This window comes from Monodelphis domestica, chromosome 3, assembly GCF_027887165.1.
Source record: "Monodelphis domestica isolate mMonDom1 chromosome 3, mMonDom1.pri, whole genome shotgun sequence".
Classification (NCBI taxonomy): domain Eukaryota; kingdom Metazoa; phylum Chordata; class Mammalia; order Didelphimorphia; family Didelphidae; genus Monodelphis; species Monodelphis domestica.
The window spans coordinates 446432952-446446915 of NC_077229.1; the positions used below are offsets into that span (position 1 = coordinate 446432952).

The following is a 13964-nucleotide window of genomic DNA, read 5'->3' on the forward strand; positions in this document are numbered from 1 at the left end:
TTGGATCTGTCACCCTATCTTTTTAAAAATCCTTACCTTTCATCTTAGCATCAATACTAAGTATTAGTTCCAAGGGAGAAGAGAGGTAAGGACAAGGCAATTTGGGTCAAGTGACTTGTCCATGTTTACACAACTACCAAGTACCTGAGGTCACATTTGAACCCAGGACTTAGCTCTCAATTCATTGAGCTACCTTGCTGCCCTTGACAGTTACTTTCAGCAATATATTCTCATTTTTAATTTTATCCCATTTTTATTTTTGCAGGAAAAAAGAAACTGGCTTTGCCTATGGATTTAAGTATGTTTGGGTTACTTGGATTCTGACATTGTATCTTAAGAAAACCCAAAATCGAAAAATGATCAGTGTTCAGAGAAAAGAAAAATCAATGTAGACTTAGATAAGAAGGTCCTAAAAGGATTGCTATGTGCACAGATGCTGTCCTCCTGGCTCAGGTCATCTTCCAAGGCCTGGGGCTGGATTATACTGGCTGCCAGTCCTGACTTTTTCTCCCCCTTCCATATGTGGAGATTGGCATGACCAGGAATTCTATTCCTCTTTTTCAGCAATTCCTAGAAAAAACAAAAGGTCATTAGTAGTTTGTGAAGGCAGTGCCAGGTGTGAATACAGTGCCAGATGTGGAAAGCCTTGCTGAATTAATGAGCCCAGAAATGGGAATGATACCAGATGGAGTTTCTGATGGAACTGGTGTGGGTCATGCTAGAGTCTACTCAGCACCTTCAGTTCAACCTTACTTTATTCTAAGGTGCCTGGACATCCCAGTTTGGCTGGGATAGTTCCAATTTTAAAGAATCATACCAACATGGACAGACACACACAGAAAAGTATCAGTCAGCTTTTGGTCTAAGGTTCAAGGGCCCAGCATGATGCTATGGGCAATGATGTTTTAGTAACTATCTGATAACTATCTTTCTGTTGGACATATTTTTTTGCATCATAAACATTTTCTCCATTATGTTCTTAGATCTAGAGTTTAGATAACCAACAAACAGTAAATCACACCCTGATTTGTGGCGTTTGCCAATTTCCAAGATGTGAATGCTCATATTGAAAATTTAATGATCAGCATCCCAAGTTGGTTCAAGCTAGCTCTAGCACACTGCAGTGTGGAAGAAGGCAAAGTGAACATACTGAAGAAGACATTGACAGAAATAGTTTTTAAAATCACATTATCTACTGAATCTAAAAAAAGCTGATGTTTTCCAGGACTACAATGCCTTTCTCTTTGACTCTCATTCTTATTTACAGGATATAGTAAAAATAACTACTCAAAACAAAAGAACAAGGATATAATATATAATAAATATTTGTACTAGTAGATTTAATGGCAATTTACAAAGTGATTTTTCATGTGTTATTTTTAGATCATCACAATATCTCTATAATATAGGCAAAGATTCCTGTTTTAGAGGCAAAGAAATTGGTAGTTGGAGAAATGAAATGATTTATCTCTCAGCAAGTCGATGATCCAGGACAATTCTGAGGAACTTATGATAAAGAATGCCATCCACCTCCAGAGAAAGAGCTGGTGGAGTCAGAATGCAGATCAAAGCATATTATTTTCCCTTCAGTTTATTTGGATTTTGATCTTGAAGTTTTGATTTTTATATGATTATTCCCTCACAAAACAAACAATATGGAAATAGATTTTGCATGATACTTGTAAGACCCAGATCCCGGGAAGGGGGAGCAAAGGGAAGGGTACAATTTGGATCATATAATTTTTTGTAAAACATGTAGAAATTTGTTATTACATGTAATTGGTAAAATAAAATCTCTTTAAAATAAATGAAAAGTTTAAAAATACATTTTGATAAATGTATTTATATATAATTGCTTGCCTTTATATTTTTCTTCTATTCATTTTAAAACAATATTCTGAAAAGGAGTACATCAGCTTCACCAGACTGACAAAAGGGTTTATGACACAAAAAAGGTTGAGGATTTCTGGGACAGTCCAACCCTTTCATTTTATAGGGGAGGAAACTGATCATAGAAAGGCAAAGGGACTAGAACAAGCCTTCCCAGTAAGTTATTACAAGTGTAAGATGCTTTGGTGCTCATGAAAGGTATGAATGTCTGCATGGATTTTCTAAATATTACTCTAGGAAGCATAGATCTATCTGGCATCTTGCCTTTGCTTCTCAAAAGAAGACTATGTTTTCCTGCCTTGAAGAGAATAGAAGGCTACAAGGTTGGAGATTCCAGTCTATGAGAGCTGGACTAAAATGATATCCATTTGTCCCCTTTGATATTGCTAGTCCAGCAGCACAAATCTTAGTTTCAAAACAAAATGCCACTTCCATAGTCACTAGCCCATAGCTTACAGTCACCATCTTAACTTAGTTAAGATTTAAATTCTCTGGAGACAGTATCTTAATTAATAATTATTTATTTAATAGTAAAAGCAGGTTGGAGAGAGAAAAGGCATATAATCACATGACTGGTCACCTAGCAAATCTGAACTTGCACACACCACATGTAGTAGTCCTTCCTGCTTCTTCCTAGCAAAGAGAAGGCAAACTTCTCCAATTATACCTCCAGTGAAGTCAATTTTCCTGGGTTTCCCTGGTGTCCTGGAAGACTCTTGTCTATTGTCTGGGCACTTGGTGGCAAGAGATCTAGGACTAGTTTAGTAGTCATTTCCTTTGGGCTGCTATAGCCAATTTTGGGATGATGGCACTAATAGATTCTATTAGGAATATTTCTGCTAGGGTTGAGAAATTGGCTCAGGATACAGTTCAAGCCATCTCCCTAACTTCTAAAGCCATCTCCTTCCTCCAAAAGAAGACTAGTTCCTTGACAAAGACAGTCATACAAACTCGGCTAGCTCTTCATATGCTTATGGCAACTACTGGGGGTGTCTGTGATCTTATTATTCCATCCTGTGGTTCTTACATAAATAAGTCAGGTGAAATGTTTACAAATGTCCATGAGTTTCCAAGAATTTCAAATGATACTCAGCAAATTGCATTAGAGACCTATGTGACATCTAATGGTACACGATAGAACCTCTCATGGCTATAGAGCACAGGTGTGTTAGCAACTGTGGTCAAACAGACCTTTTTAATTCTAGGAATTATTATCCTTTGCAGACTTTGCCTTGGTTGTTTTATTAAAGTCTATGACAAGCTTTTACCAGGGGAAAAACATATGTATATGCATACTGAGAATCTTGGCAATGTTACAGACAAAAGAGATTTAACTTTTAAGTAATCAATCTGTATTTTTAAAAATACATGTTAAACTGTTACATTGTTTAATGGGGTTTGAGAAATTATCTTCTTTTTGATATTTTTCTTCTCTTTTTCTTTGTTAGTTTTAAGTATAATTTTTTAAACTTGAGTTTTTGAAATTATACTTAACACTTGGTAATGAAGAATCAGTTTACAATGTCTAACAGCCCTGACAACATTGCATACCTCAAAGCTTAGACTATTGAAATCTGCCATTGGTGATTCAATCTTATGGAACTTGTGGTAGAGTCATGCATGCAAAGGACAAAAAGCTGGAGACTGATCATCTGTCAGTCAAATGAAGATTCCATTTGGAATGTGACTGGGAAACGGAGGCAAGAGCCAACTGTTTGACTGAAGCTAAAGGTCTTTTGGCTTTCTGGCTGACCTGAAGGAGGAAGCTGGTTGTTTATCTTTAGGACTTGGGATAATCAAGTTGGAGGTGGTCTGGCTGATTTGAAGGCAGAAGAAGAAGGACAATAGTCCTTATATCTCTCTCTGACTGACTCTGTTTCATAATAGTGACTGAATTGCCATTTCTCTCAATATCCTCCAACCTAGACTCACTGTAGAGAATAGGGAAAACCCTATCCCTCTTACCTTATCCTCCACCTGTTCTGTCTTCCCCAAATAAACCCCTTGTTGACAAAAATATTAAGAACTATTTCATTGAACCCTCACAGATCACACTGAGTGACTTGAGGAAGACTGAAGAAGAGGGGAGGTTGAGGCTGAAAGACTTCTGAAGAGGGAGGTACAAAGGGAGGAGGTTAGGCTAAAGGAAGATAACTTCCTGATCCATTAGTTATCTAGTATACCATCAAATATATACCCTCAAATATCATCTATTACAGATTATAACTGATGTTTGAGTCTGATTCCACGGAAACTACAAAGGGACTACTAACAAGATCAGTGCTGATAAGCCAGTGATCACAGATGTCACCAACCCTTGTAGGGGTGATATATGTCAATGCCAAAATGGGGGAGAGCTGAAAGACCTACTTTTCAGCAGAGTTCTGAGGTAAGCCTCTCCTGGCTTAGTGTGTAAGACATGAGAATATCCTTCTTTGGCTCTGACTCCAGCTTGATAGACCTATGACTCTTATATAGAGTAGAAATCAGACCAGGAGACCACATTGCCCATTTTTATCAGATTTCTGTCCCTCTTTTTATATGGCAACTTTCTTTAGTCATGGCAGATGTTAGATAAGTGCAATATTGTTATGCCTGATCTACATGCTTGTAGGATATAAATTACCTTCACTGGTCCTTGAATATGGATCAGAGTCTTGTTATAATTTTTATTTATATGTTTTTTCTCTTATTTTTGGGAAAGATGATGCATATATTTTGGGGGTGACATTTAATGAATTCTTAAATGAGTCACCTATACATACATCCTTTACCAAATCTATTTTTAAAAAAACTCACCATATAGAACATTATTTTGTGTTTCCCTTAAGTTATGTATATACTTGTTTGTAGGACTAGATCTGGGGCAGTGTCTCATCTTCCTGAGGGGAGATTGTGAAGTTATCTTAAGAGCTGCCTAAAAACCAGAATTGAACATGTGGAAGCTAATGACCTTAGGAAATAATAAGAGCAATGATGAACTGTGAAAGAGTTGGCTACCCTGATCAATGCAATGATATAAGACAATCCCAGAGTACTCATGATGAAAAAATGCTATCTACTTCCAGATAGAGAACTGATGAACTCCAAGTACAAACTGAAGTATAATTTTCTTACTTTATTTTATTTTTTGTAATATGGCTAATATGGAAATTTTGCATGATTTTACATGTATAATTGATATATTGCTTGTCTTCTCAGTAGATGAGGGAGGGTAGGAAGGAGATAGAGAATTTGGAACTCATTTTAAAAAAGGAAAGAATGTTAAATATAAATAAATAATAAATTTAATGAAAAAAGAATGTTAAGATGGGGGAAAAGGGCAAATTGTTCATTCAGTAAGATTACTGCATGAATGATTTTTTCACTTTTTTATTTGGGTATATGTTTGGGGGTTTGGGTTTTATAAGACTAGTCACTTATAGAAATGAACAATATAGAAATATGTTTTGTGTGATAATATATGTATAACCCAGATTGAACTGTTTTTCACCTCTGAGAGAGGGGAGGGAAAGAGGCAAAGAAACAATTTGGATCACAAAACTTCAAAAAACTTATTTTATTTATTTGTTATTACATGTAATTGGTTAAAAATTTTTAAATTAAATTTTAAAAAGACATGCTGCATAAACAGGACACCTCTCTATAACAAATGGAGAGCCCACACCCTATGTTAGTCTATATGTAATACTAAAAATTAATACATTATTTTGCAATAATGATTCATTAATAGTCTTGTGGAATGTAGAAAAGGCCTATAGTAGATTGGACAAAACCTGGATACTGTATTGATGCAAAGACATGGATAAGGAATAAGAAGTCACAGCTAAGGACCCTTGTTTGCTCTGTCAGAAGTGTCCCTGTTAACCTGTTAACCTGATCACAGATGCACTAAAGTGTTGAAGAATAAGGCAATTTCAGAGCAGTGGCTGACTTTAAAAATAAACACAATTCTAAATGATCTCCCTAATGCAAATATTAATAATATGGAAATAGGTCTTGATCAAGGACACATGTAAAACTCAGTGGGATTGCATAGGGGAGGGGGGAACATGAATCTTGTAACCAAGGAAAAATATTCTAAATTAATTAATTAATTAAAATTTTTGAATAAAAAATAAATATTCAGCCCCCTCCCACCAAATTAACAACTACAGTTCTCAAAAAGCCAAAGAGTCAATTGGCGAATCTTTTCGTAAATAATATATATGACCAACTCAACTTTGTCAGTTCTAGGGAGTTGGCAAGTTTGATTATTCAGTTTGGTTCAGTTCTGTTAAAGTCAATACAACTAGACAAAGTCAGGCACTACCAAACTGACTGATGGCAACAACAACAAATCCTCTAGTATCCTGCAGTCTAGCTGGTAGGGACTGGGCGAGATAGGACTGAGGGTTATGAAACAGTTAGCAAACAATATAAGACAATGTTGCATCTCTGGTACTGACTGAATGCTTAGATGGAATATTCAGTAAGGATCCCATTAGAAGCACAGACCGTTAGGATAGGAAGGGATCTTAGAACTCACCTAGGCTAAGTGTTCCCAATCTTTGACTTTGAGCAAACTTTCCTGTATGCAATACACATACGCACACTTTAATTTAAGGAAGATAATGATGTTTTGGAGCCTGCTAAGAGACTGCAATCCTAGAGGGAATAGGTAGGTGGTGCTAAAAGTCCAGACTCAACCCAGATGAGGAAAATTCATCAGAACTGAGAACCAGAGGGTTAACACGCATATTTTTCATATTTCTGGCATCGAACTCAAGACTAAACCAGCTGATTTATATGCCTTTACATTTAAATAGCTTTTGGGGGGCCTCCTCCTCCGTTCCCTCTTTTTTCCCTCCTCCTATATGCAAATTAAATACATAAAAATACACGAAACTTTAGAACTTACCCAGAGGGCCAACATCCTTATTTCATTTTGGAGACAAGGAAGCTCAATGAGAGGGGAGGAAAATAATATGTTAAAGGTAGAGGCATTGTCGTAATTGAGCCTACTCCCCAGATTTCAGACCTATGGACTAGCTCACTTCTCAAAGACCATGGATTTTAGAGCTGGAAGGGACTTTAGGGATCATAGAATCTAACCTCCATCCTCCTCCTTGTTTTATGGATGACAAAACTGGGGCCCAGAGGGTAAATGTTATTTAATCTCTAGAGGCCAAGGTTATTTCACTGGTAAGTGTTTGAGGCTGGTCTTTTTGACTTTCACTTTAGCATCCTATGAATTCTCTCATCCTATTAACCAGACCCTCTCTTTACTCTTGGCTAATCCAATGCCACTTCTTGTTCAGTCCATTTGACAGCCTACTTCCTCCATGATGGCTTACTTTACTATTGGGATAAATAATATGGATCTCTTCCTACTTTGCTCCTAGTAAAGGAGGATGGGGAAAGTACTGTTTAAAATTCAAACCAAGAAAAATGTATTTTCCATCATCCATTTAATTCATTAGCCTGTTCTGTTTTAATAGACATTTATTCCTATACCAAATACTTTGGCATCTCATTGTATTCTGTATTATGTTATTCTATTAGTTGCTTTTACATATAACATTTTTTTTCTTGCAACAGGATCACATATTACTTGTGGATAAAGCATGAATAATATGTTCTCTTTGGGGGTCTTCCAACAAAAGCTGGATGACTATTTATTGGCTATGTTGCAAGGGAGATTCTTTCTGGGTATGTCTTAAACTGGATGGCTTCTGAAGTCTCCTCCAACTCTCAAATTCTGTGATTCTTTAATGGACTTCTTATGTATCCTTGAAAATACTTAGCATATGGAATGTAAGAAAGAGAGATCCAGGGGGTGCGATGAGAAGCCAGGCTGAAGGAGAGATCTGCTGAAGAGCAACAGAGGAGGAGCAGAGAGAGGAGCCTGGAAGCTCTAAAGGAGTTAGAACTCTGAAGCTCCAACTGTCAATGGTCTTCCAGCCTGAGAGGTGGAGGAGGAAGGTGGTTTTCCTGGAAGCTGAGAAAGAGCCCATCCGTTTGGGACCAGTTATTCCTTCTGGGATACCAAATACCTCCACTAAGAGTCTTCAAGAACAGCTGCCTGATTTCTCAAGGGGGTTTTGGATTTGGACTCACTCTGGCCAGAGCCATCCAGATCTTTCACTGAGATTTCTCTCTCCCTGACCTGTTCCTGGACTCCTGAATTAAGAGAAATTTAGCTGAGGAATAGAGATCAACAAGCAGCTGGCTGGAAGAGGGTTCAAGAACTTGGGGGGGCCAGTCTGCCAGAGGGGACAAGTGTTAGGGTTTCCTGCTCCCCACTTTCCTTGCCTGACACCCCTACCTCTCCTTCCCTGTGTGAACCCAAATAAATTGTTTACTACTTTAGAATTAGGTCTGGCTGGTTTCTGATACTAGGAAAGGGGACAGAAGATTTGGGGAGAATCACATCTCTCCCCAAAAAGGAACAGTTATCTCAGGATCCCAGTGATCCAAACTGCCTAACCCAAGGAACAACATCTCTCCTTGATAATGGGGTGACCCCAGATTTTGGAAGGGAAGTTTCAGTTGGTGTCCCTAAGGAGACCAGAGGCAGAAGAATCCATCTTGCCTCTCAACAATAGTTGGGACCAAAGCAGAGGCAGTGGGTCATCTTAGGAAAGCTAATCTCTCCAGGTCTTGTCCTCCATCTCCCAGAACTATTCTCTAAGGAGACATATTCCCTCTGTCAGGGGGACAAGACCTGGCTACCTCTCTCCCAGAAAAGAGAGGGTGAAGAGAAGAATCTCTTCACCCTCTCTTCCCATTTCCCTCTCTCTCCTTCCATTCCCCCTGTTCCCCTCTCAATCCTTCAATTGCACATATAATAAATATTCGAGTAATACTGTTTGAACCTTATGGAATTCCAGCTCATCCATATATTCTATTGGGTTTAAATATATAAATTATCACATGTGTTCATTGTTTAATTTAGGCCAGGGTTGGCCATTTGAAACCAAAGGGAAACTGTTGGGCTTTGTTTGATTCTATGATTTGATTCTTTGATAGTGATGCTTGGAATGGCTCATTTTGAAACTAGGGAAATCTAGGGTTGTTTACATGACAACTGAGAAATGGGAATATGTTTCATACTTCAAATTATGTGCTGAAAGACAGCTGGCTAACAAGAGAGATCTCAGAAGTTCAGACATGTTGAAGGGTATGTTAATATTCTAAGAGGCTATATAGAGTAGGGCAATGATGTCAAACAGATAGAGAAATAAGGAAATATCAATCCTATATAAGTAGGCTCCATATTGACCTACTTTTAAATATATTGTCTATGTTTTATTTTTATTTATTTTTAAAAAATATCTCCTAATTACATTTTCATCTGGTTTGGCCACACTAAGGAGAGTAACACCTTTGGTGTCTTTGATAGAGAGCTTCCCTCAGAGGGAGTAGTTAGGTGATGCCAGGCCTGGAATTAGAAGACATCTTCCTGAATTCAAATCTGGCTTCAAACACTAGCTGTGTGACCCTGGGCAATTTAACTTTGTTTGCTTCAGTTTTCTCATCTGTGAAATGAACTAGCGAAGGAAATAGCAAACTACTCTAGAATCTTTGCTAAGAAAAACCCAAATGGGTCATGAAGAGTCAGGCATGACCAAAATGACTGAAAAACATGATCTCAGAGTTAGGAAGATATGACTTCAAGTCATATTTCTTTTTTTTTTTTAAACCCCTACCTTCTGTCTTATAGTGACTCCAAGGCAGAAGAATGGTAAGGGCTAGGCAATGGGGGTCAAGTGACTTGCCCAGGGGCACCCAGCTAGGAAGTGTCTGAGATCAGATTTGAACCTAGGACCTCCCATCTCTTGGCTTAGCTCTCAATCCACTGAGCTACCCAGCTGCCTCCTTCAAGTCATATTTCTGTGATGTACTGTTTGCATGGATCTGGGTACGTTACTCAACCGCTTGGTGCTCTACCTGAAGTGCAGAACAGCTGCTGATCATTTGGTAGGAGTTTCCCTACACCACTAACATCACAGATCTAGTCAAAGAAAAACCCAAACACTTGAGTTTTAAAAGATTAAAAATAAATGGATTTAACAACTCCTCAACTGGGTGAAATGTGTTAATGTTGAAGGCTACTTGACCAAAGTCCACAAGACAATATAGGTGAGGGCTGAGCATTCTCTCTGGGATTGGGGAGGAGGGAGGAGGCGACTCACAAAGATCATCAATCCAGTGTGTCACTTTGAGCTTCAGGTTGGCAGAGTCACTGGTATATGCAAGGTGAGTTGTCTAATATACAGTTATATACATATTAAGCGTGTAGATCTGTATAATATTTTTCTCCAAATCTGGCTGTAAGTATAGCTGCCTTCAAAGCCAGATCCTACTAACGATGGGCATGGAAGTTCAAACCTGCCCCATTTTTCCAACTTGGGCCACTTCATCCTTTGTTCCTTCATCCACAAAGACAAATCATATTGGGGTGAGACTTGGTGTGGAAATGCTATCACTTTTAGCTCCACTACAAGTCAGAATGCTGATCCAGCAGCTTTAGTCCCCCATCTCTGAGTATGAGCTGCAGCTACAACCATGATCATGTGCAGATTTTAGAAACATATTCAGTGCTGAGCTGCTCTTCATGACCATTTCTAAACCATGCTACCTTTACGCTGGCCATGATCTTCATCTTCCTTCCTCTGGTACTCAGCCTCTGAGCCTTGAACCCTGACCTCTGACAGGTGATCCTCTGCCACAGATACTTGCTAGCTGTGTCCCTAGGCGAGTCATTTAACCCTATTTGCCTCAGTTTCTTCATCTGCAAAATGAGCTGGAGAAAGAAATGCAAGCCACTTCTGGATCTTTGCCTCCCCAAAAAAACAAAATGGGGTTATGAAGAACTGGGTATGACTGAACAACAATTAGAATCTAAGCTCTTTGAGGCCATAGACTTTTGTTTGCCAATATTTGTATCCCCAGGCTTAGCACAATTCCAGACACATATTATTTTAATAATTAATTATTTAGGTTAGTAAGTCACTCTATCCTTGTAAATTCACTGTACTGAAAAATATTCTATTGAAGAATCCCTGCAGCAATGATCAATCAAACTCAGGGGTGTTCTGGTAAATGTTTAACAGTTGCCTGGGAGTTGGGTTTACCTGTTACACTTTTTAATTTTAATCTGCTTTATTAATATTTCGTCAATCATTTTCTTAAGCCTAGATAATCGACAGAACAATACATTAATCCCTGATTTGTATCATCTGTTGATTTCAGAGGTATAAATTCTCCCGCTAGAAATTTAACAAACAAGTCTTGGAATATGGTACAACTGGCTCTAGCACGCCCACCAGTGACAAAATTAGACCATCGTCAGTGGCAAGAGCATCTTTATGTCTCTTATCTCTCATAGTGTGTACATGAACAAAAGCCATAAACACATTTTCAGAACGGCTCATTTCATCTATACTAGCTACATCTATCCTTCTCCCTGTTGAGGACTGACTCGGCTATATCTCCTCTCATTCATATTTTCATTAGAAGAAGAACAGAAGCCAGGATAGGCTAGAAATGCAGCATTCTACCTTACTTCTCCTTTGCTTTCCTCCCCATCAAATGTAAGCTCCTTGAAGGTAGGGACTTTTTATTTTTGCCTCACTATTCCTATAACAGTAGCTGGTAGAGAATAGCCATTTCACTTGTTAAATTTCCAGCCCTGATAAAAGTCAGTGAAAGAAAATGTGGAAATTACTGTTTCAAATGAAATTCCAGGGTAATTTATTGTCTTCCACTATTGATTCAACTATCATCTTAAGATGTTTTCATGGGCAATCTAGAAGTGAGCAAGTAAAATGGCCTAGGAAAGAATGTTTTTCTTTTTTCTTGAAAGAATTTTACTCACCTTTAAACAACTGGCGAGATCTGACAAGCAACTCCCTGAAAACCAGTTTTGCAGGCACATATGCATTCCCCATCTAGCAGCATTGTGGTGCCTTCATTTTGACAGGGCTGGCACTTGTGGGAGTTGAACTGATCAACATAATCATTGATGGCTTGTTCCAAATTTTGTTTCTTTTCATGTGCATTTTCCATTCTCACTGGAACCAGATTGCCAATTGGGAGTAGCTGCAGATCAAATAAACCAACACACAAAACCTTAAATTGTTACATAAATGCTAATTATTATTATTAATGACAATAATGTGATTATTACTATCATGCATGAACCTATGCCACGAGATCTTCGAATTTAGAGTGGGAAGGGACCTTAGAGATGATCAAGTTCCACTCTCTTATTTGCAATCAGAAACTGAGGCCAAGAGAAGTTAGGTGATTTTCTTGAGTTTAGTGTGGTTACAACCAGAATTTGAAGTCTAAACCTTTGACTAAAGAGTAAAGTGCTCCTTCCCCTGCTCTCCTTCAAACCCTCACCTGCAAACAAAATAGACTGCTTCCTTAGGAGCTTGTATTTCCCTCTAGGGAACATTCTTTAAACATATATTAGGGATTTAATGAATATTTAAGTGAATGCTATATGTGTGGATAAGATCAAATATATCTTTTCTCAGCTGGTTAGCTTTTTGTTTGGCTATTCTGAATTTATTCAGTTGTATAGAATTGGAAATAGAAGACTCAAAATTGCTTCTATCACATTTGTTTAGCAGCTGAATTTAGGTTAGTGAAAAATCAATATTTCCAAACCATTAAAGCCATCTAAACACATTATTTTGCCTTTAATCATAGCTTGTATTCTAAATCTCTGCACAATTACTTGGTTCGTCCTGTTTATTGGGGCAACTTCTCATTTAAATGCAATTAAGTGAGGTCTACCTGACATTCTATCAAACTAAAATAAACATTGATCATTTACTCTTACACAATCTCAAAGTGGGAATTGACTTCAGAGGCCAACTACCTGATCAAGATTCCCCTCAATAAAATTTCGGAGTAAGAGTCCAAGGTCAGATTTGAACCTAGGAACTCCAGTTTTCAGGACATGCTCTCAATCCACTGAGCTACTCAGTGACCCTACTTTTAGCCTGATTCTTGATGGCTAAACCATGATGCTTGCAAGGGATCCAGCAAGCAATTGAGGTCTAATTGTATTCCATCCCTCTGGCCGCTGATACAAAGATATTCTTTGTGAATAAGACTCTCTTCTCCTGGGCATCTAGGTAGTACAGTGAATAGAGTACTGGGCAGGAAGTCAGGAAGACTCATCTACACGAATTCAAATCTGAGCTCAGACACCTACTAGCTATGTGCCCTTGGACAAGTCATTTAATCCTGTTGGCCTCAGTTTACTCATTTGTAAAGTGAGTTGGAGAAGGAAATGGTAAACCACTGCCAAGAAAACCTCAAATGGGGTACAGAAGTGTTGAACATTACTGAAATAACTGAACAACATGATAAACCTTATCAAATATTTGGAGAAATATTAATCGTTCATGGGTGGGCAGAGCTAACATAATTAAAATGATAAGACTACCTAATCTACTTATTCAATGCCATTCCAATTAAATTACCAAAAAATTACTTTATTGAACTAGAAAAAATAATAACAAAATTCTTTTGGAAAAACAAAAGATCAAGCGTGTCAAAGGAAATAATTTTTTAAAAAGACCCCCTTCTCTAGCAGTACCAGATTTTAAACTATATTATAAAGCAGTAATTATTGAAACTCTGGTAATAGCTAAGAAACAGAATAGACATACAAAAAATCATTGTAAAGGGTTATAGCGAACTTGTGTTTGAAAAAGATAAAGTTCCAAGGATTTTGAATGAGAATTCACTATTTGGTCAAAATTATTGGGAAAACTGGAAAGTAGTTTGTCAGAAACTACATATAAAACTACAATCTTATACCATTTACCAAGATAAGGTCAAAATGGATATCTGACCTAAAAGAGAGACAGTATAACCAAATTAGAAGAATGGGGAAACATTACCTATCAGATTTATGATAGGAAAAGAATTATGAATAAATAAGAGATAGAAAGTATTGTGAAATATGAAATGGAAAATTTTGAATATATTACATTGAAACAGTTTTATGCAAATATTAGAAAATATACAAATTAGAAAAAAAGCAGTAAGTTGAGAAAAAATTTATA

General features: G+C 37.6%; 1 protein-coding gene across 1 annotated transcript in view; it reads right to left on the bottom strand.

The window, feature by feature from the left end:
• Positions 1 to 227: 227 nt before the first annotated feature.
• C9 (complement C9) overlaps positions 228 to 13964 on the bottom strand; it is an 82651-nt gene continuing 68914 nt past the window's right edge. Inside the window, exons 10-11 of the mRNA XM_007487420.3 lie at positions 11753 to 11976; positions 228 to 570 (exon numbers count right to left, since the gene is read on the bottom strand). Coding sequence (XP_007487482.2) covers positions 11755 to 11976 — 222 coding nt within the window. The 3' untranslated portion in view covers positions 228 to 570; positions 11753 to 11754. The remainder of the gene's footprint in view (positions 571 to 11752; positions 11977 to 13964) is intronic.